Raw genomic sequence first — 24,599 nt, forward strand, 5'->3', positions numbered from 1 at the left:
TAACGGCAGCCCTAACCGCGGTTTATAGCAGCACGTGACTTAATGAAAAATAAATAATACTTTTTTCAGGTGCATTTGAAATAAACATGACTTTACAGCATACACCAAATGTTGTTTTATTCATTCTTTTAACCACCTATAAATAAGTATTTCTTTTATATATTTTTATTTTGGGGATCTCGGAAATGGCTCAATTTTTATGAAATTTGCTATGTGGGGATTTTAGAGCCAAAAATAATATCGATCTAATTTGGGTTTTTCTCTGGGAAAATGCATGTACTTTTTCGAGTTTTATCCCGAGCAAAGCTTTATCGCCATGGTGCTTAAGTAATTAGTTAGGATAAAATTTCCAGAAAGCACTTGAGATTCTACGACTCGGTTCTCTTCGGGGTAAGTTCACAATGGTAGAGTCATTTTACGATGATTGAAAATTTTCGGAGCAAGTTCAATATGGTAGAGTCATCTTACGGGGACATTAGTAAACCTTTGTCAAAAACTAAATCCGTCCATCCGTCCTAACTTTTTGATATCACTCTAGAAGATCTGTCATTGCAAGTGGCACGCGGATTATCGTACAATTAGATGCGCCAAAATTCACATACAATTTGTACTACAATTATCGGAAGCCCGAAAATATTGTTCAGAAAATTCAAAACTAGACCATATATAAGATTTATAAGACAACGTATGAATCTCATCTTTCCTGGTTCCCCCAAATATTCCCATAGCGTAGTCAAAATAAATAAACAGGACTTACCATTCCCACAGATGCACAAGACAGTCGAACATCACGCATCCATGTTCAGCGCTCATGCAGGACGCAGCTGGGACGGCCGCCATTTTGGATCACAAGTGTCAGTCAAATTGGGATTCGCTTGCTTGTACCGTAATCAGTCACAGCATGGTGACACTCATACAATATTTTGCGAAGGTAATTTCTGGAAAGAGAAAAGTGCCAATTAGAAACGTGATAGGACGAGCGTGAGCATGATGGAACAAGATGAAAGTAAAATTACATTGTTATTGCAATCTTTACGTCGTAAACGGTGATGACGAAATTAATTCTGTAATAGATGTATTAATTTCACCTGCGGGTAGTTCATATCGTGATGGTGTTTAGTAAATTGAATTAAAGATAATTTGCTGCTTTCGACTTCCCACTACATAATATTACAATGCGAAAGTTTGTAAGTCTGTTTGTTTGTTTGTTACTTCATCACGTCTAAACCACTGAACCGATTTAGATGACATTCAGTATACAGATACGTAGTTTCAGTCCCGGAGAAGGACATAGCATAGTTTTTATCCAGGTAAATTGCATAGTTCTCGCGGGGTAGCGTTAAACGAATTCTGCGCGGGCGGAGTCGCGAGTAACGGCTAGTATTTGAATAAATGAATATGAGGAAACCTGCACTTTCTGCGAAGCTATTCTATGTTGTGAGTGAAGTACCAAATATCTAGTACATAACGTTAAAGATATTTCAGAAGTTACAATACAATATAATAACTCTTTATTGCACACCAATACAGTAAACAGTACAGAAAACACAAGTATATACATAGAGATTTTCTAAGGTAAGCAATAGGCGGCCTTATCGCTTCAGAGCGATCTCTTCTTCTCTTCTTCTTCTTTTGAGTTACTTTTCTGTTCACCGTTTAAATAGGTAAGCCATTACGTGTAGTAAATAAATTCCTAATGTGCATAAACACTTAAGAATCTTAAGATGGTGGAAGAGTAAGATACCATAAAATGCCAACCTTATTTATACTTGTTAAATTCTTAATACAACGGAAAAGTTTACAAGAGTACCTACAACAAAGAAAAACTTCCTGCTTTGTGTTTACGTCCTACGAGCACCCACAAAAAAATACGTCGATTATCGTTAGTACTTAGGTACTTCTGTCTGACCTAAAAGTTCTTTAATTTTTACATTCAATACATTTTTCATAGGTATATACTAGGTACTCAAAACAAAATAGGGGCCAAGTGAGTTTCATTGGTAAAACGAAAATACTAATAAATATATAGGTACTCGTTAATATATATTTTTTTAAACATTCCTTGTCTAAAAATGTTTTCACCTCTCATGCTCGTAAAGTTCGTGTTTACACTTGATCTAGGCAACATAAAATGACGTTTTATGCTCTAGTGCATAAAGTAAAATCTTCGTCTAAGACCAAGGTAATCAGGTGTAAACAGCCATAAACAAAGAAGTTTCTACATATTTTTGAATAATTTTTAATTTATATAAAACTAAAAATCAATGAAATTACTCACTTTAGATCAAAAAACTAAAAATGTATAATTGTAATAGTAATGCGTGAAAAATAAAAGGTACCTAGTAAGTGAACAATGTTTCCACTGTTGTTATTTCATGTCCTTGCCATCGAAGTGAAAAGCAGAGTGTAAAACTCGAGCATTAAACCCATTTTCCCCTCGACGTGTCTATCCACCCTCGCCGTACCGGCTCGGATGGCTATATGAACGTCTCGGATAAAAGGGCTCGTTTTATGCTCTTGTTGTACAATCTACTATTTTATAATAAAGCATATATAGCATAATATAAATACATTTCAGTCAATTACAAACATGTAAGTAGCTAAAAACGCAAACGTATTTTTGATTTCATTTTACTGTTGAAACGGGCCCTTATTTTCTTTTGACTAGTATAGGTTATGCACCCATATTAAATCTATTGGTCTTTAAACAAGCGATTGTATATTTGTTTAGTTAGGGGATCTCGTAAATAGCACTCTAACGATTTCGATAATTTTTTTGGGAAAACGCGCGTTTTCAAGTTTAAGCAAGAGTAGAGCTTGGTCACCTAGGTACTAACTAGTAATAAAATAATAAATAGCACAACCATAAAAATTTACTAATTCCGTAACTAAACTACCTATAATCACAAAGCACAAATCATATTAATTTTCTAATTTTGGCTTTCACCCTTATACTCTCGTGGTTCGCGTTTATCTATGAGTGAGTGTGTATCTCACATAGATAGATATTTACATATTCATATTCTTCTCTTAGGTTTAATTACATAATAAATAATCTTTAGGTAATTAGTTTTATAATAAAGTATGTACGGCTGCGGCATAGCTGGGATACTACTTGGTATTTTTGAGGGATACCTACGAGTGTAATTTATAGCCAGAATGGCAATAACTACAGTATCTATTTTGTGGTATCGTCCTGACTGTCTATCCGTATTCGCTGGCAATTATTACCCTCGCAAACTGTAAGATTAGTGCTTTGCAGAGTGATTCAGGAGACGTGAGTGGGCGGGACTAAACCTACCCGGTTCAGGCCGGTTCAGTTAGTTAAGAAGGCTGCAATATTCAAAATTTTTATCAAAAATATCTGAACACGACTCTTTTGTTAACGGCGTAGAAGCGTGTTCAGATATTTTTGATCAAATTTTTGCTCACAAATTTATGAACTCGACTATACCAGTATTAGTGAGATTAACTGACCTGATTTTTTTTAATGTTGCAACAACAAAATATTAAATTATTTCCTAAGTTGGTGTGTGGTCACACTGCAATTAAAAATGTGGGGGTTTTACTTAAATACGATTGTGAACGATACATTGTCAATTACTGAGGGCGTAGAATTATTTCTGCTCACGACTCCCGTATTACCTTGTACCTATTGCTATATGAATTGAATTTTGAAGGCAGATTAAGAGTGCCGTTGAAATGTTACATAGAATTGGATTTTTAACAAAGACGAGTAAAGGTGGATTTTCTTTACATTTAACTGACTTTAGGAGTAGGTTTAGCGTAGGTTGATGATGCTAGCAGAAGCATTCCGGTGGGCGGGCGGTCCCTGTACTGTGACCGCAGTAAACCACCGCGAAATGAATAGGCGTTGCGGTGAAGCCTCGCAGCGGTACTTTAATAGCGCTTTTATAGGAAGGGGTTCACCGGAAAATGTTTGGATTCCATTATACAGCGCTGAATACCAGGCATTTGCAATCAATATGCTCTTCAACATCCCTCGGTTATTTTTTGAATATTGTAACGAATTTATGTATGTAAGCTCTTTATTGTACAAAAGAAAAGAAACAAAAATACAATTGGTAGAACTTTGAGATGCTAATTAATACGGTTATGGTGTTCATTTAATTATCTATGTTTAAAAAAAAAACTCCGCCCGCGTCTTTGTCAGCGAAGATTTGGTTTTTAAGTATGTAGCAGGTAATATCAGATTTTTCCGAATAAAAATATGTTATACTATTTTATTTTCAGTCTTAAATTATTACATCTAATAAATAAAATTAAATTAAACAAAACAATATCACATTCAATTATATTAAATAACATTTATTTTATTACAGTAGCTTGCATGCTTGTCACGATTTTCATAGAATATAACATCGTAGAGATGATTATGATTATGATTACGAACCGTATTTACTATGAGTATATATAAAGTAAGGTTTGGCTATTCTTTGTAGGCTTTAACAACTAAAATATAATTTATTTTACTACTTAACACAGTAAACTAATACATAAATCCTACAAACTATAAAAGCGATCTGGGACGCAGCTGGTAACTCAATAAAAGCTGCAATTTCTCAAGTTACGTGCCGGAAGGCAAACTTGTTAATATTTTTCTCTGAACTTTGTCACTTTGTAAACTGCACAAAATGTTAGTAAAATTCCTGCTTCTTATTACCAAAACCAGTACCTACTAGGTATGTACTACTAGTATTAATATGTAGTAAGTAAGTGCTTACTAATTGTGGTGTACCTACAATAAAGAGTAATTCGATGTATTGTATTCTTTATAGCTAGTTAAGTGAAGCATACCTCTGTGGATCCTTTTCTATTTCTCAGTCAATTTCAAAATAACTTCGATGCTGAACAGAGGTAATCAATTTCTTTGACTGTGTACGCAAAGGGTACCTACGCATTCTTAAGAAAATGCGTAAGTTTTAATAATCCCTTTAGAAGACCACAATACTAAACGAAACAATGCATACGTTCTTATTTTCATATTCCGAACATCGTTTGTATTTTTTTAAACCCCGCTCGTGCTGCACGATTCAGTTGCAAGAAACCGTTTACAGACATAATGTTTATTGTCATTACAGTCATTAGGCATTAGGGACAGTTACAACTAGTAATTCCGATCAGCGCCATTATTCGCACTCCATTTGTTGTATCAATGGCCAAACCGTTAACTTTTGCGATAACCTAATGATTCAGTGACACTGAATCAAAAATTCTCTTGGTAAATAACCCGCGAGATCCGCTCAGAGTTACTAAGACAACCTGCCCGATCTCATCTGGAATTACAGTCTTAGATGTCTACTTACGTACGACTCTACTATAGATTACCTAGTTTTTCTATTTTTAGAAATTTCTTCGTTACTTATACCTCATGTTTATAAGGCAGATGGTCTTTAGGGATAGCTCTCGTTCGTCTTACGATTGCTAGTGATACGTCGTAGCCCTTACTATAAATAATGTACGGCATAAGGTGTGTAGGGTAGTGCGGGCAATTCACGTGATTGAGCAGCTTGTCGGGCCCACTTTCTAAATCATAACAACCTAGCCATATTGTGGAAAATTTCCTAATAATAGATAGCTTTTTGGATAGTGTTACCTCAACTTGTTTTATCAAATCGAATCAAATCAGAAATGCTAAAGCAAATAAATTGCATACCAGCATTCATAGTTTGTTAATAATTTTGGAACATTTAAACACGCCAATACCTACATTTACTTAGTTGACCATCGGAGCTACTACTCAATAACAAGTATTTCACGGGTTGAACTTCAATACTTTTAACGCAGTTGCTAAGTAATTTATGCTCCTCGTAATGCATATGTATGGTGAAATGAAATGGGTGGTGAAGCACCAGGACTCCTCAATAATGAAAGTCTCTGCATCGGAAAAAGCAATCTATTGTAAAAGGTGACGAGCAGGTGACATCAAACTATTGTATCTTATTTACACTAAAAAGCGTGAAAAAAAAATTAAACAAAAAATTGAACCGACTACAAAAAACCATGAAAATAATTTTCTACCAGTCTGAAGTCGATGCCTCAGCACGAGCCAGCAGGAGTGATTGAAGCCCAATATGTAGTGCGTAGGTGAGGTAGGTGACTATAGGTCCACTCCTGCTGGCTCGTGCTGAGGCACCGACTTCAGACTGGTAAAAAAATATTTTTCTTTCCTAGTTACCGACATCAAAAAAGTTAAGTACACAAAGATTATATTTTTTACGACTGGTTTATTTTCATGTCGTCTCCAAAACACAACATCGTCACAAACTTCTCATTAGACTTCGTTACGACACAACAAAAGGATTCCTGTTTGTATTTACATAACTATTTGTACAAAAGGGCCACCGTTGTATCTCTAAGGCAGCCTTAACCTTAACAATCGTAATTGTATGGCAGCGCTAATGAACTTTCATTACAAACTGTCAGTCTCACCTACTTATAGCGAGAGTTATCATGAGATGATCGAGGTGTGTGCTGCGACCAGACATTACTAGTGAAAGTGTCCCTAACCAACCGACAACGGTACTTTAGGTTACGAAAGAACGATCACCACGATTTGGGAATGATCGAGACTCATTGATGACACCGAAACGAAATGATGCGGTAAGGAGAGATAGACCTCATTAGGGAAACAATACAGAAAGGACCGTTCGCAAGTGAGGAATAGGCACCGACCGTTGGATAGTGTGTCGCGTCATGGAATGCATAATTCATGGTCACTACCTCAAGCTTTCCTCTCGTCAACTCGTCACACCACTTGAGCTACTAGCGGTGGGGGCAAACAGCTTTCCACGACGTGCGGCCCTACGCCCGCCATTATACACTTTCAATCTGTTAATAAGTTGCGCAAACCTGCTGCAGTTAATTTTTAATGTTGTTTCCAGAGATTTTACCCCGTGAATAAACTATAGTTGCATTAATCGGTTTGATTTTGTAGATTCCTAAACAAAAACAGTTTGCGAGTGTATGTAAAAAAAAAACGAAAATTGTTAGCAATAACTAAAACTTATTGTAGTAAAGTTGGTGTAAGAGTTACGTACCTATGCTTAGGTCCGAAAGAGACTGCAAAACAGCTCCCCGCGTGCTCAAAAAGAGGGATGAATTTGATAAGACTGTTACGCGGGCCCGTAGCTTATCCCCTGACGTCTGAGCGGGTGTAATCCAGACTGTCTGCCGAGGGGACAACAACCTACTTAACTGCCTTACTAAAAGATGTATATCCCTTTAAAGGAATACAGACATACGCCCTTTTTAAGTGGGATGGCTGAATTTTTGGCAGCTCGCGGGGAGCACGCATTCCCGGTCAATGTCCTGATGTCGCACGATTTTGGCATTTAAAAGAAGGCTTGGATATTAGGTAGGTATTAATATGACATAAAAGAAAGTGCGCACGTTGGATTTTTGCGGCTGTGTATGTACGATTTTGTCTAAGAATATTGCCATGATAAACCTACAATTGCGTCGTTTATTCGTATCCCTAGACGTACCTATTCATAAATATTGCTTTTAAGTTAATGTCAACAAATAAAATGCTTCTCAGTTTTTTTTTATTCTAAACGATTGGAATAAGTTCAGGAATAAGTTTTCATTGCCTGTTTAGTTTTGTTAAGGTCTTCCTATACAATATTCTGATTATTTACTGATCAAATGTTAGATAAAGCTATTACAATAAATGTTAGGCCTAACAGACCACTGCATTACAGGCATGAAAGCAATAGCTACGTGAATAATACTTATTTTAAGTAGGACTTCGTAATTACATTGGATGGAAAGGTAAATCCTAAATCAGTGTAGGTACTTATCTTTATATCAATTCAATTCAACATTCAAAATTAATCATCAGTGTGAAATATTAATTACGAGTATATACTTGTTCATTTACGGACTGTCAACAAACTGTTGGTATAAATAACCCTGACTGGAACAGTCTCGCACTGCGGCCCCAATCAATGACCACACACGACAGAAATTGCATAATGAACCGTACCAATAACTAGGTCATCTAACAACGTGCCAATAATTATTACACTTACCCAGTCACTCCTGAAACGAATCTGCGTCGCACTTTGTTTATGCCCGTAAAACGGCCAATTTACCACGGAAATTGCATGTCACGCAACACTAGCTTTATAAATTGATTAATTGACAAAAGATATGGTAAATAAAGAGGCTTTTGAAGTATACATTTAATATTTTTCTAAGGTGTAAAACGTATCGATTCAGCGGCGCGCGGCCGCGCGACTTGGAGCGAGTGTGAACGCTACGGCGGCGGCCCCATACCTCACCCTCGCCCTGTGCGCGCGTTTTCCTCGCTTTCCCGCCAACGAGGGTTGTTTCTACTACAGTCAAGGGGGCTACTACGAAAATCGAAGTTCGTGTCGTACCGTCCCTCTCACTCTCGTAAATAATAGCTTCAGCGGGACGGCTAGATAGTTTGAAGTTTGGACTTTGTAGTATAGGGCCAGACGCCTAAACACTTATTCGGGAGACGTACTAGTGGTTGCTTTTGATCGCGTGTTTCGTTTGCCGTGGTCCGGTTATTGTGCGCGCACAAAGGTCGGTGCTGTACAATGCACGCACCCACGTCATGTTATGGTCTAGCAAGTAAATGCAATGTTTGTTACTGTCGGATTCCAATAAGTAGTCTAAAATTGTATGACACTGTTCGGATAGGTATAATATCTCCTACCCATTTAAAAACTACAATTATTTAAGGCTATGCAATAACGCATTTTTCAAATAATCAGAAATTATTTATATATTAAAAATGGTAACACATTTAAATACAAAGGTACCTACGAAAAAATTTTAACACAACATTTGTTACAACTTTTATGCTCTACAATTTTGTAATAAATGTTAACATCGATAATCGCAAAAAACTGACTTTTTTGACATTTGTCCTGGAAATTGGAATAACTTACGACGCGGACACGAGATTAAGTGTGACTTTTGAGACAACATTTAGGACATCAAAATGAAGCTGTATACGAGTCTCATTCCGAAATAAATCTCCTTATATGACTGCATTTCACCGATCTCCGCCTTAAGTTAGTCGTAGGTACTTACGGGACATCCTATAAAATCTAGTGGGTGTAAAGTAAGGTTGCGTGCTCAAAAACGTAAATACCTACGACTCTTTTGCCAAAAATAAAAATGCTTTATTTCAAGTTGAGACATTTTTCAGTAACAGCTACAACATGAGTAGTAAGTACGTTTTAGGGTATGTGCGTCATGTATCTGTTAGAGGGAATCTTCTATAGTCTGTATTGCTGTGTGGCTATAGGTAGCTGTAATCGCTTGTATCTCTTCAGAGTGTATAATAAGTATAGAGAAATTGTGAAATCAACTTCCGTCAGCTGTTTCATTCAAGACAGTTATAACATCGGGGCTTTCAATTCAAGAAAACGATTTGTATTTATTTTAAGAGGGTTTGTACTTAAGTTGTTGGTAGGTGGGTCATGTAATGACCCGCTTGCTTGTCTACTTCCCTCTCATAACAAAAAAACATGCAGCTCTATCTATACTAATATCCATAATATATTATTATTTCGTATAGCTTTATTTCCCGCTTAAAGAATTACAAAAAAAAACAAAACTACAACCTAATGTCTAAATTAAGTAGCCAATCCCTATTACCCGCCGTAAGCTCGAGCAAGTCGCTCATACCTCCCGCAAAACACCCCATAATATAGTAACTCTGTCTGTCTGTTACCCCTTCATGCTTGAACTGCTGAACTGATTTGTGATTTAGCCGAAATAAGTTTATGATAGGTAGATTAGATTCAGTCAACTCTTGTTAATTCAAACCTGCGATAATTCGAACCTCTCTATAATTCGAAGCTGTCACGAGTTCCCTAAAACATCTCTTCATAATGGTTTAAACCATTTGATAATTCGTAATATTTTAAGAGCCCCTCGAGTTTAGAATTAACGAAAGTTGACTTTAGACTAGTTTGGCTCCCTGGAAAGGACGTAGGTTAATTTTTAACCTAGAAAATTGCATATATAGTACTTACCTACGGGATGGCGATAAACAATGTCGAGGAAACTGAATCACGTACGGGTAGAACCTTTTTACAATCAATTTCGCTATGATTTCTTTGGCAAAAGTGTTGGATGTTAACATGATAATACTAGTATCACAAAGGCACCACGTGGTTCATTTTCCTCAACTGTGCCTTTTGCTAGGTAAATTTTCGATTTTTCACACGTGTTCTAACAATAACAAAAACAGATGAATAGGTACGCCACCATTTAGAACAAAAAGCAATACTTAGCTATATATCTCTACGTTAGTGTGCACGCATCGTCGGTGGTCGCTCTCGCTTGGAATATAAACAAGGGTTGTTCGTCAAGGATTGGGGTGGGTCGAGATACAAACACTCCACTGCAGGAAGAGAATAATGTAGTGCATTCACAACTTTTACTATTATACCTACTTGTAACACTACCTGAGATGCGTACTTAAGTACTACGGAAATAATTGAAGTAGGTATGTATTCGTAGGTATACATAAGTTATGTGTTGTATGTAAACCATTGATATAAATCCTTTATTGTACTTTAAAAAAAACACTACGTACTTGCTAACAAACGTTGAGATATATGCGGTGAGTTAAGGCGAACTTATCGCTTTTAGAGATCTCTACCAGTCAACATTTGAGTGGATGAGAGATGAGGGGAGCATTGTATGTTTATACATAATTTGTCTTATTTTTTTTATTGTGAGAGGGAGGCAGACGAGCAAGCGGGTCATCTGATGGGAAATGAACACCACTGCCCATGAGTACCAGCTACTCAAGGAGACTCATTGGTCCGTTGCCGGCCTTTTAAGAAAGTACTTATAAGCCCTTTTCTTGAAAGCCCCGATGTCATAGTTGTCAGGAAGCACTGCTGATGGAAGTTGATTCCACAATTTCACTGTAGGTACGTGGCAGGAAGTGCCGTAGGAAACGCACAGTGGTAGATTTCCATTAATCAAGATGATTTCGATGAAATTTAGACTTTCGGCGGGAGGTACGATGGCGGAACTTCGCAGCGGTAGTAGGTCAAATAATTCCTCGGAGCACTCACCGTGATAAAGCCTATAAAATACACAAAGAGAACCTACGTCCCTTCGCATAGAAAAGAGATCTAAACGATTGGAAATCAATTCACCGACAAGTCGAGCTACCCTACGTTGAATGCCGTCCAATGGAAGAAGAAGGTATTCGGGTGCCCCTGCCCATATATAAAATAGATAAATAAATATCATGGGACACTTGACACCAATTGACCTAGTCCCAAACTAAGCAAAGCTTGTACTATGGACACTAGGCAACGGATAAACATTCTTATATAGATAAATACATACTTAAATACATATTAAACATCCAAGACCTGAGATCAAACATTCGTATTATTCATACAAATATCTGCACCGGCCGGGATTCGAACCCGGGACCTCAAGCTTCGTAGTCAGGTTTTCTAACCACTTAACCATCCGGTCGTGATGAGAACAGTATTCTAAGTGCGGCCGCACCTGGGCCTTATACAGTTGAAGAAGGTGCATTGGTGTATAGTACTGTCTCGGTCTGTGTAGCACCCCAAGCTTCTTGGAAGCCAATTTAACCTTTTCCTCCAGATGACCTCGAAATTGAACATCACTCGTCATGTCAACGCCGAGGATCCCGATGCTAGGTTTGATGACAAGGCGAGTGCCCTCAAAGCAAGGTGACAAAACAAAAGGGGCCTTTTTAGCGGTAAACACACAAACATGCGTCTTTGAGGGGTTGAAGTTGATTAAATTAGCTCTACCCCATTCCGAGATCTCTTCAAGTCAAGAGATGATAACTTCGGACACAAGCTTAGTCCGGCACTCATCGACAAAGCCCCGAGAATTATTAGAGTAATAAAATTTGTCTTATAATATGGTAGTTCTCGTTAAGGCTAGCGCATACATGCAACTTTGTATTTTAGTCGATGTAAAAGTTATATGTAGATATGCGCAAGCCCATTTATTTAGATAAATGTTGAAGTAAAGTACCCAGTAGATATCGAAGTATGAGACGCACTGCTATGCTGACAACTGCACCACTGACTGGATGGATATTGCAAGTTTACAATAATTTTGTAACTTTTACCTCTTTGCTTGTAACTTTTAGCCTATTGTAGCGTGTAGCGATGCCTATATAGCGCCATCTAGCGTGCAAATATAGAAATTCTGATTCAAATATATTGTTGACTGTATCTGAGAATCATATCTACTGCATACTTTGCCCCTAGTGCAGGGGTCGGGAACCTGCAGCTCGCGAGTCACATGCAGCTCTTTAGATGTGAAGCTGCGGCTCTAGTTCAATATTATTTACCAATATCATAATAAATATAGTTATAATGAATAAATTGTAATTTTTTCTTATGAATAAACAGATTAGTTTTTGTTATCAAAAAACTTTATTTATGCAAGTACTGCCTATTTGAAGGGTCCACGGAAAGAACGTGTCTAGTCACCTAATCAACTTTTTGAGTTATAGTGGTTTGAAAGTTAGTCATCACGAACAATTACTATGGTTACCATTTATTTAAAATTAAAAAATAGAGATTAAAGAATAGATTATTTAATTTGTGAGCTCTACATTTTGAGATTAAAATCTCAATTTAAAAAAAGGTGACTAGGCATGTTCTTTGGCTGCTCAAGAGGCTTCCGACCAGCACGTTCAGCCGCTACTCCACCTGCGCCACCTGAACACCCGGGCCAAGGGAAGTGCCTGCCTGTAATGTAATTCCTGAACCAACCACGTGTACGAACCTACGCCCTGAAATCTCATGCCGCGTTCTGTAGGAGAGCCTAATTGAATAAATCGAGTCTTCATATCATTGTTTACTTTCTCTCCCACAAGCTGACCCGCTAGCCGCTAAGCGCGACATTGACCCTTCATTTATTGTTGGCAAGAATTTTTTTCGTGGCTCTTTAAAAACTTTGAAATATTGTAAATTGTAATTTGTGACTTCCGACTCAAAAGCTTGTTGACCCCTGCTCTACTGTTTCAAATTATATAAAAAAAAACATAAAGGCCAATAATCACGGGTCGAGTGCATTTCTGTCCTAGAGGGCCTACTCCGAAATTCGAAAATCAAAATTCGTATCGTGCCGTGCGCTGGTACCTAATCTGCAGGGCTACTAAAAACTCGAAACTCGAAGTTCGTGTCGTGCGGTCCGTCTGACACTTATACTATTTAATACGAGAGCGAGAGAGACGGTACGATACGAACTTCGAGTTTTGTAGTAGCCCTGCTGTTCGAGATACACCTAAAAACGCTTTATTCAGTTTATAATAGACCCTAAAAATGTTACCAGCTTTAATTAAAGCTACACTTACAGTGGTGATTAACTATGGGTCAATTTCAAATCAGACTAAATTTTTTTTGAAAACAATATTTATCATTTGCGCCATTAATTTAATAAAGTGTAACACTTTTATCAGAAATATACCGCCCTGCTTATCATCCATCCAAGATTCATCTGCCTGCGTGACTACGTAAGGGCAAATCGGGAAAATAAAATATATTTTAGGCAATATTTTGACCATAGACTTTAAAACGTCAATCAAACGTCAAAGCAATGTTTTTAAATTTGAATAGACGTCAAAACCATAACGGCTACAAAGCGGAACAGAAAAGCTAAGCTGGCTGTTCTTAGTTATTTTTCTTTGAAAAGCTATTTAAAACGCAAAAAGGCACAGGATTAAAATGGATGCTGTTAAAACTGAATTACTAGATCTTGAAAACAAAATTTCTAACCATCCAGCCTATGGAACTTCGTAAGTTTGTTTTACAAGCACTATAATTTTAACAGGTGTATATAAAAAGGATATTCATTGTATTTTGAAAGTTTACAAAGTATAATATGAATAATATTGTAAGGTGAAGCCAGTGCATCTTTACAATAATATTGTTTGTTTTATAATAGCTCTTTTTTTTTTCAGATATTGTTGGTCACCGAGAGACTTTGAGTTGGGATCAGCTCTAGGGCAAGGAAAGTTTGGACATGTCCATATAGCCAGGGAGAAGACCACTGGCTTCTTAGTTGCGATAAAAACTATGTTTAAGTCACAAATTACAAAGTCAAAATGTGAGAAGCAAATCTTGCGTGAAATCGAGATTCAATCGCATCTGAAGTAAGTGGATTCGTTGGTGCTTGTTTGAGTTGAGAATTCTTATTCTTAAAATACCCATTGCCCAAAATTGCATAGTATATCAATATCTAATATCTAGTATTATCAAAATCAAATAGTATTAGTGAATTTCTATGCTTAATCGTGAATACTGTTTACTTATGCAACTGGAGCTGGAGGCAAATTCACACTGCACTCTTCAAAGCAACACTAGATAATAAACAAACCAGATAAAAACTGAAAATTTCAGACATTCACTGATTATGTCTACACATACCTAAAATAGCCATAGGAACCTTTTTTTGCTTAGGCCACATAATTGCTACTGATTTACCTTGCGGGCTGCAATAATCAAGCCTTAACTCTTATGTTTATAATATGTGTGTGTGTGCTTGTTATTAGAGGGAAAAATAAGAGTAAGCGAGTGAAATAATGAATATTTGTTCATTATTATTATTATTTTTATTCAAACAAATTTTTTTGCGTTACTTCTGTACCAATATGATTCCTTGAAAAGAACCAAATAATGTTTTTTAAATATTATCGTCCTTGCAGGCACCCCAATATTCTCCGACTCATGACATGGTTTCATGACGAGAGGCGCATCTACCTGGTTGTGGAGTTTGCTGCGGGCGGTGAGCTGTACAAGCACCTCACTGATTCATACAAAAAACGCTTCACGGAAGAAAAAGCTGCTAAATACATTTATCAAGTAATATTGAGTAGATATATGCTTCAGTTGATATAATTATTGCATTCAATAATAATATATTTTACATGGCCACACACATAAAAAGCCATCTTAGGGCATGCGGGAGCCTTTGATCACCAATGAATATTGTTGATTTTAATACTAGCTTTTTACTGACTATTAATTTTGGTTAACTTTTTTTTTTCATGTGTTGTTATCCAAATTCTTATTTCCTAACTGCAAACTCTGGCTGTATGTCTATTTATATATCTGTTATCTCTTCGTACTTAAACCACTGACTGATGAGGATGAAATTTGGTATGAAGATAGTTTGAGACCCTAGGAAAGACATAAGATAGTTTTTATCCTGTAAATGCATCCCTTGCATATGTATATATGTAGTTTATCACTATCTTATCCCTACAATTTCCCAAAACAATCCTATCTCTATAAACATGAAGAAGCAACAAACAGGCAGACAGAGTTACTTTCTCATGTAATAGTTAAGAGAATTGTAAATATTTTTTGTTGTGAAATAATAAGTAAGTTATATTTATATTCAACTGTGTCTATATTCATATGCTGTTTGTTTCCCAAATAAATAAATAAATAATATTTTGATGATGATGATTCTTGCAGGTGGCAGATGCAGTAGACTACTGTCATATGAACCATGTAATACACAGGGATATAAAGCCGGAGAACATTCTGGTTTCCTTCAATGGAGACCTTAAGCTGGCTGATTTTGGCTGGTCTGTGCATGCTCCCTCACAAAGGTAAGCAGCTTCCTTTAGTTACTATTTTTCTCAATTTTACTTTACAATTTGCTGGAAACAGTGATCAGTGCATCTTTAGTCGATTTTTATATAGAAAATCTAGATAAGTACTTTTAAAAAAATTACACAAGGTGAACTATGATATGCATGCATCAGCTATATGCTGTGCATGCATTATTATAAATAATAGTAATACATAGCAGGTGCTTATCATCTCACACCATAGCCTGGTAATCCTGTCCAGAGTATCTCAACTTCATAGTCCACTCCATGTTGCTTCCTTTCGAAGCACTGGAAGTCTATCCGCTAGCATGTCCTTGATCATGTATTAGGGCATAGCTCTCCATAGCTGCCCCCTGTCACTTTTATATTGTATGGTACCAAAGGCCTCTTCATGTTAACTTCTGCCTCAAAAATGCCTTTAAAATTACTTTTTCTCCCACAGCATGTGCCAACAATAGTAACAATAAAAAAAGGGATTTAATAAAATACACACTGTTCTCTGATATGAACTATTCGAATTGTTGCATTGTAGAATACCTTTTTAATATAATATTGTTTCTACAGACGTAAAACAATGTGCGGGACACTTGACTACTTACCCCCTGAAATGATCAAGAGGGAAATATATGATGTATCTGTAGACCACTGGTGCATTGGTGTCTTGTTGTACGAGTTTCTTGTGGGTAAACCCCCTTTCGAAAGCCAGACACAGGACCAAACATATGCAAGAATCCTCTCACTGGATATTAAATATCCTGATCATGTACCGGAAGGAGCAAAAGACCTCATATCAAAGGTATGTCTTTTGTTATTGGATTCTGTATTCTTTTGAAGCAACTTATCATTTGAAATAATTTTGCTAACCCTATTTTTTATAAAATACTAGACTAGCCATTACCAGTATCTTCGCTCACGTAAAACCATTAGGTCCAACAGGCAAATTAAAATTCTGCAATCTTATTAAATTCCTATGGAAGTTTCGAAAACTTTTTACTTAGTGGTTATGATTTTCAAATTTTACATGAATCTTATAGAAATATCAGGAAAAATTTGCCATTCCAAAGGTCCTTTATTTCAGCTATCTACACATCACATTTCATCTAAATCAGTCCAGTAATTTTAGTGTAAAAGATTAATATTAGTTGAACTTGTTTAAATAGTTCAATACATCTGAATAGTACAAAAAACTTCTCTAAAGCCATCATAATAAACTTGAAAAAAATACAATTTGTTACCATCCATTATGAATGATTTCGGCTATGGCAACTGCTTCCTTTAATTAATGGATGCTTTACCTTTTAATTAATGGAGCTTTAATAAAATCCTCCAATGTGGCTAATTTATCCAATGATAAATTAGCCTAGGTAAGTAAAGTCACTAGCACCAATATCTGATACAACTCTATTTCTAGGACCTGTAGGATGTGTTAGATATTTTTGCGCAGTCCGCTGTGACAGATATTAATTAATGCAGGTGACTGTACAGACCTACGCCAAGCTATGCGATCTTTGTATGATGCTATCTTAAAATTAAGTCCTGCACTTAACACAACTAGACCTATTTTCTAACTGCTGTTAATAAAATGGATGAATAATGTAATTTATTTTGTTTCAGTTATTACGGCATTCAAACAAAGACAGGTTGTCTTTAAATGCAGTGAAAAAACATCCCTGGGTGCAGCAGTTTAGGAGTGAGGCGTCGTCATAGTATTTACATGTTAGTATAACTGTTTATTTTGACTATAATATTCATTTAGTGTAATAAAATAATTTGTAATAACATTGTTAAAATATATTTTAACAAATTTATAAATAAATGAAATCACAGACTATAGCCGTAATTTTGAATCCATTTAAGGCCTGTTTTGTTGGCAGCAGCTGGCTTATACTCCAATCCGACCCAATCATTGTAGCCACATTTTTCTAAATGCTGCAAGATATAAGGATAATTCACCTCACCGGCAGTGTCAGGTTCATTACGGTTTGGCACTTGTGCTATCTGTAATAAGATAAACAGAAAACATCAGAACACTATGGTAATTACAATATTTACATAATATGGAACGAAATAAATACCTGTACATGACCAACATAAGGCATTAAGTTTGTAATGTTGTGTGTCAGATCCCCACAAATATGTTGAAGATGAAATATGTCCAATTGCAATTTTATGTGAGGGCTGTCAATGCGTTTGATTATATCCACAGCTAAAATAAGAAAACATAATCTGTAAATAAGTAAATTAAAATTTGAAATTGTCAAAAAAACATCAAAAACAATAGACCAACCCACCTTTTCCGTAGTCACTCAAAACGTATTTCGGCACAGAATGCTGATTTATTGGTTCAATTACACCTAATAAATTATCTTGCTTCAATAACCCTGCTGCATACTTTAAATTGTTCTCATATATTTCCCAGTTTTCAGTCTTAACTGTATCCAGTTTCCCTGCCATGATATGAATTTTCTTTGCTCCAAGAGCCTTTGCATAGTCAATTGTAACTTTGAGATTTTCTTTGAACTCATCTTCTTTGCCCGGTACCGCAGTCACTCCTAACTCACCTTTGCTTAAATCTCCTATAAACAGAAATTTATCAGACAGTTGCCTATTTTAGGAGTAACAGTACCCAAGTTAATTAGTGTAACCTACCTGTTTTAATATTTATCAAAACTTGTTCAACTCCAGCATTTTCTTTGGCCTTTTTCACTTCTTCCAATGTATGACCGAATGGAAATCCAGTTTCAACAGCTTTGAAGCCTGCATCTTTTGCCAAAGCATACCTTTCCAAAATGGTCGCGCCTTCAGTGAACATAAACGAAAGATTTGAACAGAACTTCATGATTAAAAGTTTAATGTAACAAATTACATTGAACAATGTCAAATAACCTCAATCTCGGACGTCTGTGTTTATAAATGATTATTATCGCAAGTGTCTCACTTATCAAACCACTTTATGGTTTGAGGCCACAATTTACTATCACTTATTTTTATCTATTGTATTTGTTTGTGCAAATTGTTTGAACGTGATTTTGTCAAGCCTAGGCTTTGTGCCACCGATATTGTGGACTTGTTTGCGATAACGCTTGACATCAGTGACAGCTGATATTTGTTGACTACTTGATGCACTGTACACACAGACTGCTGTTACAGATGCCGGTAAATTTCTCGAGCATTGTGCGACGTGCTCGCAGTAGTTTGCGCATGTATTTATGTAACAGAGACGTTAAATTCATTTTCTCAAACATGACATGAAATATTGACGTTGTGTTACAAATAATAGGCCGGGAAGTATCGCGCTCCAGGCGCTGCAGCTCGCGCGGTCACTCTAGCGGCCTGCAAAGAGATTTCATACAAATTTCCCGCCCTCGGCCGGCATGCGGCAATGCGACCATCTTTTGATTTCTTGTTTTTTTATTTTAATTTCATGTCATGTTTGAGAAAAGCAGCCTCGGCCGGAACGTGGGGTTGCCGGCCTCTACAGTAATGTACTATTGTCTATGTTATCATCTAGTCTGCCAGTATCTATTCATCATCGACCGGAAGACGTTTACTGTTAAACAAAGCCCCCCTTCCCCCCTTTTAGAATGTCAAAATGACACGAACAACTCGCATCCACTGGTGTCCCACAACTCTCGTGATCTCGTCAACGCCTCACCTCCGGGTTCGTGGTTGCCACTCGCGAACCTTTCTCTGTAACCGTTAGTTGTCAGAGACCACAGACTACGTCTTAGCCATATGTTATCTTATCACTCACAGTACACACAGTTGTAGTGGCCTGAAGACTGTAGATACTAATGAGAGAGAGAGAGAGAGAGAGATACATTTATTTACACATATTCGATACACAGAATAATAGTACAAAATCTCGAGTGAGACAAAAAATGCGAGAGTTTATAAAAATTTGATCAAAACTATCTGCTCTAATGAATCCACGACTCTAATGTTAACGGCTCACAAGTGTATGAACTCAGCTGTACTACAGGATTTTGGATGAGAAGATGTCCGAGTTGGATTCTCCGGGCTCTTTGTCAATGTTGGACCTGCCTAACTGGATAATTTGTCCAAGGTAAAGATAGTGGGCAACAACCGCTAGTGTATCATCAGACAAATACACATATTTGTCTGACCACAGTCTACCACCCTAAAATTAATAATCGTTTGCATGCCATAAAACAATAATGCCAATAGACGTGTCTGTCAACTTATAAGTTCGGCTTTAGCGACATATTCATTTGATAGGAACTTGTTTAAAAATTGATAGACCAATTATTTGGCTGATGGTACCTATAATTCTTAATCTATTTAGGTATAGTTAGTGCGCGGCCGCTAAGAAGTCAATCCTGACACATTGCACAACTATGAAGTTCCTGATTATTGTTATTGTTAATATCAACCATTGATAAAAAATGCTATACTTGCCACTCAGTCGGACGCAACAAGTAAGCATTGCATTTTTGTCAATGATTGATATTGTTGCGATAAGGTTGTTATGATTCATATTGTTAATATTCAGAAACATCATAGTTTTGCAATGTGTCAGGGTTTACTTCATAACGGCCGTTGACTATGTAGGTAGGTCGGAATCTGTAAATGATTAGGTATATTAATGATCCTCTGGTATGTAGTTAAAAAAAATGACACCTATTATTTTTTATGCCATTCTTAGCGGATGCTATCAAAACTGCATGTTGATATGATAACATCTCTTAGAGCAGGAATTGTTTGAAGCTGTGGTTTGAAGCAAGGTTTCGGTTTAAATGTGGTCTAATGCTACATCATAAATAACTTATACCTTTTTCGCATAATCTTTTATTAGGCACATATTTATAATGCTGTTTAAAAAATACACACATATTACAATTTTTGATTTCGTATAAAAGTAACAAATTACTTGGCGTATTTATAATAATCCTAAGTCTATTTTAAAATGGATGGTGCAAGATAATACTACCCAAAAAAAAATTCGCCCTCTCAGTCTACCGACAAACATTTAATTGAATAAAGTTGTGCCTTAGCTCAACATTATTAAAACAATGGGTCAAATGATCTAATCATAAAATAAAAATGTAATTATAATTGAATTTTAAATATAATTTCATTCAGCAACGATAGCGTATCATATATTTAATTGTGATGACTTATAAAGAACAAAATTATTTATGTCTAGCTAATCGCATTGTCAATTTACAATCGACTTTTCAACATTATAACATAACAAATACCTACATAGAACCTTCAAAGGAAATAACGTATTGTATTAACGTATTTCCGTTTTACAATGAAATAGTATGTAAAAAAAAGTAATTTAATCAATGTTATAAATAATCTTTAGTAAAACAGTTGGCAATAGCTTTTAATTCTTGGTACGTTTTTGTCTGTGCTGATCGTTTTCTCGAGATCGTCACATAAACATTGTAGTAGTGATTTATTCTGTTATAGTTAATCTTAACAATTAATAGTAATCCATATTTCAAATTACAAATTATAAATGCTTTAAAAATGCATGTGTTGAAAGTACGCAGTCTTATTTAACAAGAGGTAGTGCGGTTCATAATGTTTTATTTTTACGATAAATGGAATAATCGACTCATAAAGCACTCCCATTATTAGGCATAATTATTTCTCTTGTTTATTTAATACTAAGCTCCCGAAACTTTGCTAAAGTCCCGTAGGAATTTTGCATTTCGAAGTAAGTATGTTAATCGGGAATAGTTAATTGACAAAAGATTTTTTCATAATATGTAGGTACCTAGATAAAGATAAGATAGTTAGCAACATTTGATTTGTTAACTGTAGGTATATATTAGCGCTTTTATTGGATAAACTACTCGGTTAAATTAGCGTACACGATATCAAATTTCATATCGTTAAAAATTGCCCCCTTACTTTAAGCTGCGCGTCCACAGCTGCATCGAAATCGGTGCGTACGGAGCGGACGGATTTGTTGCTTTGTATATGTATGGGCTTTCTATAGTACTGCGTGCACTGGATCGGCATTTTTGCGCCATATAAATTTATACAAAACAACAAATCCGTTCGCTCCGTACGGCGCGTACGCTCCGATTTCGATGCAGTGGACCCGAAGCTTTAGATAAAAATTAGTACAAAAAGAGTGCTTCAAAAGTAGATTCCCCCAATTACACCATTTTGAAATTAACACAGCCATAAAATGCTTTAACACCATATTATCGCTACAAACTAAATCTAGAACGATGTAATACGTATTCATGATACATTAAAAAAAGTATAGGAATCATTAAGCAGGAATGTTTTGAGCATGGTTATATTACAAGTATAGATTTTGACAGCAGAGGCCCATTTCACGAAGCTACAAGTTACAATTTACAAGCGGTAGTCTCTTTTCAATGCACAGTTAAACAGAGACTACCGCTTGTAAATTGTAACTGGTAGCTTCATGAAATAGGGCACAGGTATAACATTTTTAACCATAAATATTCATCTCATCACTCTTATCTCCTACACAAACTGTCATGGCAACGAGTTTCAATCATACAACAAGAGACTAACCCCCTTATTCGTAAAATAATTACAAATCTAATATTAAGTAAGATGCATGTTAAGGCTACGTTTTCACCAGAGGTGTGTGAGGAATGTGTTTGTCATGATTCATGAACACATTCCTCACAACACATCCTGCACATCTCTGGTCGAAACGCTGCCTTATGGTCAAAATTGCTTGATAAACACGCTTGATGAGGTTTGGCGGAACACCAAGCATGCTTTTCAAACAACCATCCGCACTTCATTTTTTTCAATCACTGATATAGTAGGTACAATGAAACTATTGCAAAAAAAAAGTAAAAGTAAAAATTACACAGTTGGCTTGTCAATCTTCGTCCTCCTAACTAAACATTCAAAATAGTTTCACAAGCATGGTAAGTTAACTTTTGCTTGTCAAGCAATTTTGACCGGTTAGGGACCGCTAAGTTAACATAAGATTTTCAAGCGTTTAAAAATAAGGGGGTAAGTACCTATATATTTAGCAGCCCGCAGGACCACATTGTCTTAGAGCTAAAAGTAGGTACCTACATTTAATAAATTCTTACATTGGCATCCCACGACGTGTGGACTGTCGTTGAAATGACTATCATTGGGTCGGGTTGTTAGTAAACGACTAGTTAATGGTCTACCACTCTACCAGTCGCAGAGATACTGGTGATTTGGGGGACAGCAAGAAGTCGAATTGGACGTCCAGTTGACCGTCAAACTCCACCCGCCAATTCTGTATGATCTGTGGAAAAATATGAAAAAGTTTTCATTAATTTTATACTATTATACTAATAACGTAATGACTAATTTAAAGATCATCAATTTTGTTCGGCTTCGTCAGGTGACACGTTATCCTTACTAATATGCGAAAATAACTTTGGTCAAGGAGTTATCAAGGTCAGTTCAGTTCAGACTGATACACGATGTGTATTTCTGTATTTCTTTTATTATTATTTTTTGTATTTTTTTTCCTTTAATTATATAATTTAGTTTATAAGTATTTAATTTGTAATTATATTTTTATGAAAAAATGACTTTCTGCCAAGTTTCTTGCGGCGCATTCTTCTTGGCAATGATGGTCTTTCCGAAAGCGCTGGTAGTTTAAAAAAATGACGTGTAAAAGTGCCCATTGCGGCCTATTTACTGAATAAATCATTTGAATTTTGAATTTGAATTTGAATTTGAATTTGAATTTTGAATTTTGACGCGATGCGGCATATTTCAAAGAGCGAATATGTCAATTGTGTACTCGTTGACGTATTCTCTGAAGAACGTCTTTCGTCTATATTTGCAACATCTTATGAAATCATACTAGTTTTTAATTTTCGAGCATTAAGTATGATGTAAATGACATCTATGTGCAACAATGACCCAGTGATAAGGGTATGTTCTTAGTAGAGACGAGAGAAGAGTGAGGCTTTTGGTCAGCAGTGAGGCAAACTACATGTAAATGAAAATAGGTACCTTGGCGAGAAGCAAGTTCAGTTCAAGTTCGACGAATCTCTTCCCGGGGCACATCCTACGGCCGCGGCCAAAGGGCGCCACCAGGGACGCTGCGTGCGGCTCGCGCACGTCCAACCATCGCTCCGGTAGATACTCCCGCGCACGCCAGAAGTTCTCCTCGCGCCGGCAGGCCGCTCCCGTGTGGGCTAGCACGAAGGTCTAGACAAAAATGGACGTTAGGTTAGATTATATAGAAAAAAGCCACGCGGTAATTAAACGGCATTCATAAAACTGGAAAAAACAAAATGGTAGAATGAAATTAAATAGTTTATTTTTTGCGAGACGCCTTTGTCCAACAGTGGACGTTTTGCGGCTGATATGATGATGGTGAGTTTATTTTGCTTTACATAGTAAAATTGATCTTATATAGTGATAAATAATGAGCGGTGATAGGTATGTCTTGCCAGATGCATTGGCATTGGACGTTACGTCTGTTACAGTCTATTTGTTTGCTCTCATTATGGAACTTAACAGTTACCTATACGTTAAATATTTTGAATAACTCAAGCACTCAGTCCTCTCCATGTCGATAAAAACAGCAATCAACGACGGAGAAAAAAGGAAACTTTGAACAATAAATCAATTGAAATTTTATTGCATTTTTTAACAGTTACTTGTTAAGTAGAATATTCCAGTTAGTAGTCGCGAACAATGCTCTGTATTTAACGAACAAAGAAGCATGGTTAGCCGTTGCTCTTTAAATATACTATACCCTCATCTGTATGAGTAACTGTTCGCAACGCAACGAACATGTTCATTCGCGATAATAGATTATGTGCATGACATATTGCACTCAGTTGCGGCAGATAAGAAACTTGTTCTTAAGTTGATTAAGGATGAACTAAAGTATCTTGCTTCTCTGCTAAAACCGTGCAACCCGTCTTTCCCGTTCTTTTATACCCATTTAGCAAAAGTCTGACAGCTGCATTCAAAACAAAAC

The 24,599-nt window shown here is 36.4% G+C and overlaps 4 protein-coding genes across 12 annotated transcripts in view; 1 reads left to right on the forward strand and 3 right to left on the reverse strand.

The window, feature by feature from the left end:
* kmr (pleckstrin homology domain-containing family A member kramer) overlaps nucleotides 1–8,286 on the reverse strand; it is a 72,486-nt gene extending 64,200 nt beyond the window's left edge. For 3 of the 9 annotated variants that reach the window (XR_012452576.1, XM_074103477.1, XM_074103475.1), the window contains exons 1-2: nucleotides 8,055–8,279; nucleotides 758–938 (exon numbers count right to left, since the gene is read on the reverse strand). Coding sequence is in view for 8 of the 9 variants with exons in the window: in XM_074103477.1 (XP_073959578.1) it covers nucleotides 758–840 (83 nt within the window). In the remaining variant the exon portion in view is untranslated. Of the gene's footprint in view, nucleotides 1–757; nucleotides 939–8,054 lie in introns of all 9 variants that reach the window. The other 6 variants (XM_074103479.1, XM_074103476.1, XM_074103480.1 and 3 more) reach the window with 2 other exon arrangements.
* A 5,302-nt stretch (nucleotides 8,287–13,588) lies between these two features.
* aurB (aurora kinase B) lies at nucleotides 13,589–17,477 on the forward strand. The gene is made up of 6 exons (XM_074103571.1): nucleotides 13,589–13,822; nucleotides 13,988–14,179; nucleotides 14,732–14,888; nucleotides 15,507–15,643; nucleotides 16,211–16,442; nucleotides 17,261–17,477. Exons 1-6 carry the CDS (start codon nucleotides 13,752–13,754, stop codon nucleotides 17,351–17,353), a joined length of 882 nt encoding a protein of 293 aa, XP_073959672.1. The 5' UTR covers nucleotides 13,589–13,751; the 3' UTR covers nucleotides 17,354–17,477.
* Gip (hydroxypyruvate isomerase-like protein Gip) lies at nucleotides 17,416–18,806 on the reverse strand. The gene is made up of 4 exons (XM_074103572.1): nucleotides 18,296–18,806; nucleotides 17,938–18,222; nucleotides 17,722–17,852; nucleotides 17,416–17,644 (listed from the first exon to the last, which is right to left on the reverse strand). The coding sequence occupies exons 1-4, from the start codon at nucleotides 18,483–18,485 to the stop codon at nucleotides 17,468–17,470; spliced, it is 783 nt and encodes a 260-aa protein (XP_073959673.1). The 5' UTR covers nucleotides 18,486–18,806; the 3' UTR covers nucleotides 17,416–17,467.
* A 789-nt stretch (nucleotides 18,807–19,595) lies between these two features.
* LOC141439305 (ecdysone 20-monooxygenase-like) overlaps nucleotides 19,596–24,599 on the reverse strand; it is a 38,152-nt gene continuing 33,148 nt past the window's right edge. The window contains exons 8-9 of the mRNA XM_074103570.1: nucleotides 23,621–23,818; nucleotides 19,596–22,898 (exon numbers count right to left, since the gene is read on the reverse strand). Of these exons, the coding sequence (XP_073959671.1) occupies nucleotides 22,794–22,898; nucleotides 23,621–23,818 (303 nt within the window). The 3' untranslated portion in view covers nucleotides 19,596–22,793. The remainder of the gene's footprint in view (nucleotides 22,899–23,620; nucleotides 23,819–24,599) is intronic.

This window comes from Choristoneura fumiferana, chromosome 20, assembly GCF_025370935.1.
Source record: "Choristoneura fumiferana chromosome 20, NRCan_CFum_1, whole genome shotgun sequence".
NCBI lineage: Eukaryota > Metazoa > Arthropoda > Insecta > Lepidoptera > Tortricidae > Choristoneura > Choristoneura fumiferana.

Coding starts and splice junctions, on each gene's coding strand:
- aurB (XM_074103571.1), top strand. CDS start 13,752: ATGGATGCTGTTAAAACTGAATTACTAGATCTTGAAAACAAAATTTCT. Junction 13,823..13,987: donor CATCCAGCCTATGGAACTTC/GTAAGTTTGTTT, acceptor TTTTTTTTTCAG/ATATTGTTGGTCACCGAGAG. Junction 15,644..16,210: donor GTGCATGCTCCCTCACAAAG/GTAAGCAGCTTC, acceptor TTGTTTCTACAG/ACGTAAAACAATGTGCGGGA.
- Gip (XM_074103572.1), bottom strand. CDS start 18,485: ATGAAGTTCTGTTCAAATCTTTCGTTTATGTTCACTGAAGGCGCGACC. Junction 18,223..18,295: donor TTTGATAAATATTAAAACAG/GTAGGTTACACT, acceptor TTCTGTTTATAG/GAGATTTAAGCAAAGGTGAG. Junction 17,645..17,721: donor CTTATGTTGGTCATGTACAG/GTATTTATTTCG, acceptor ATCTTATTACAG/ATAGCACAAGTGCCAAACCG.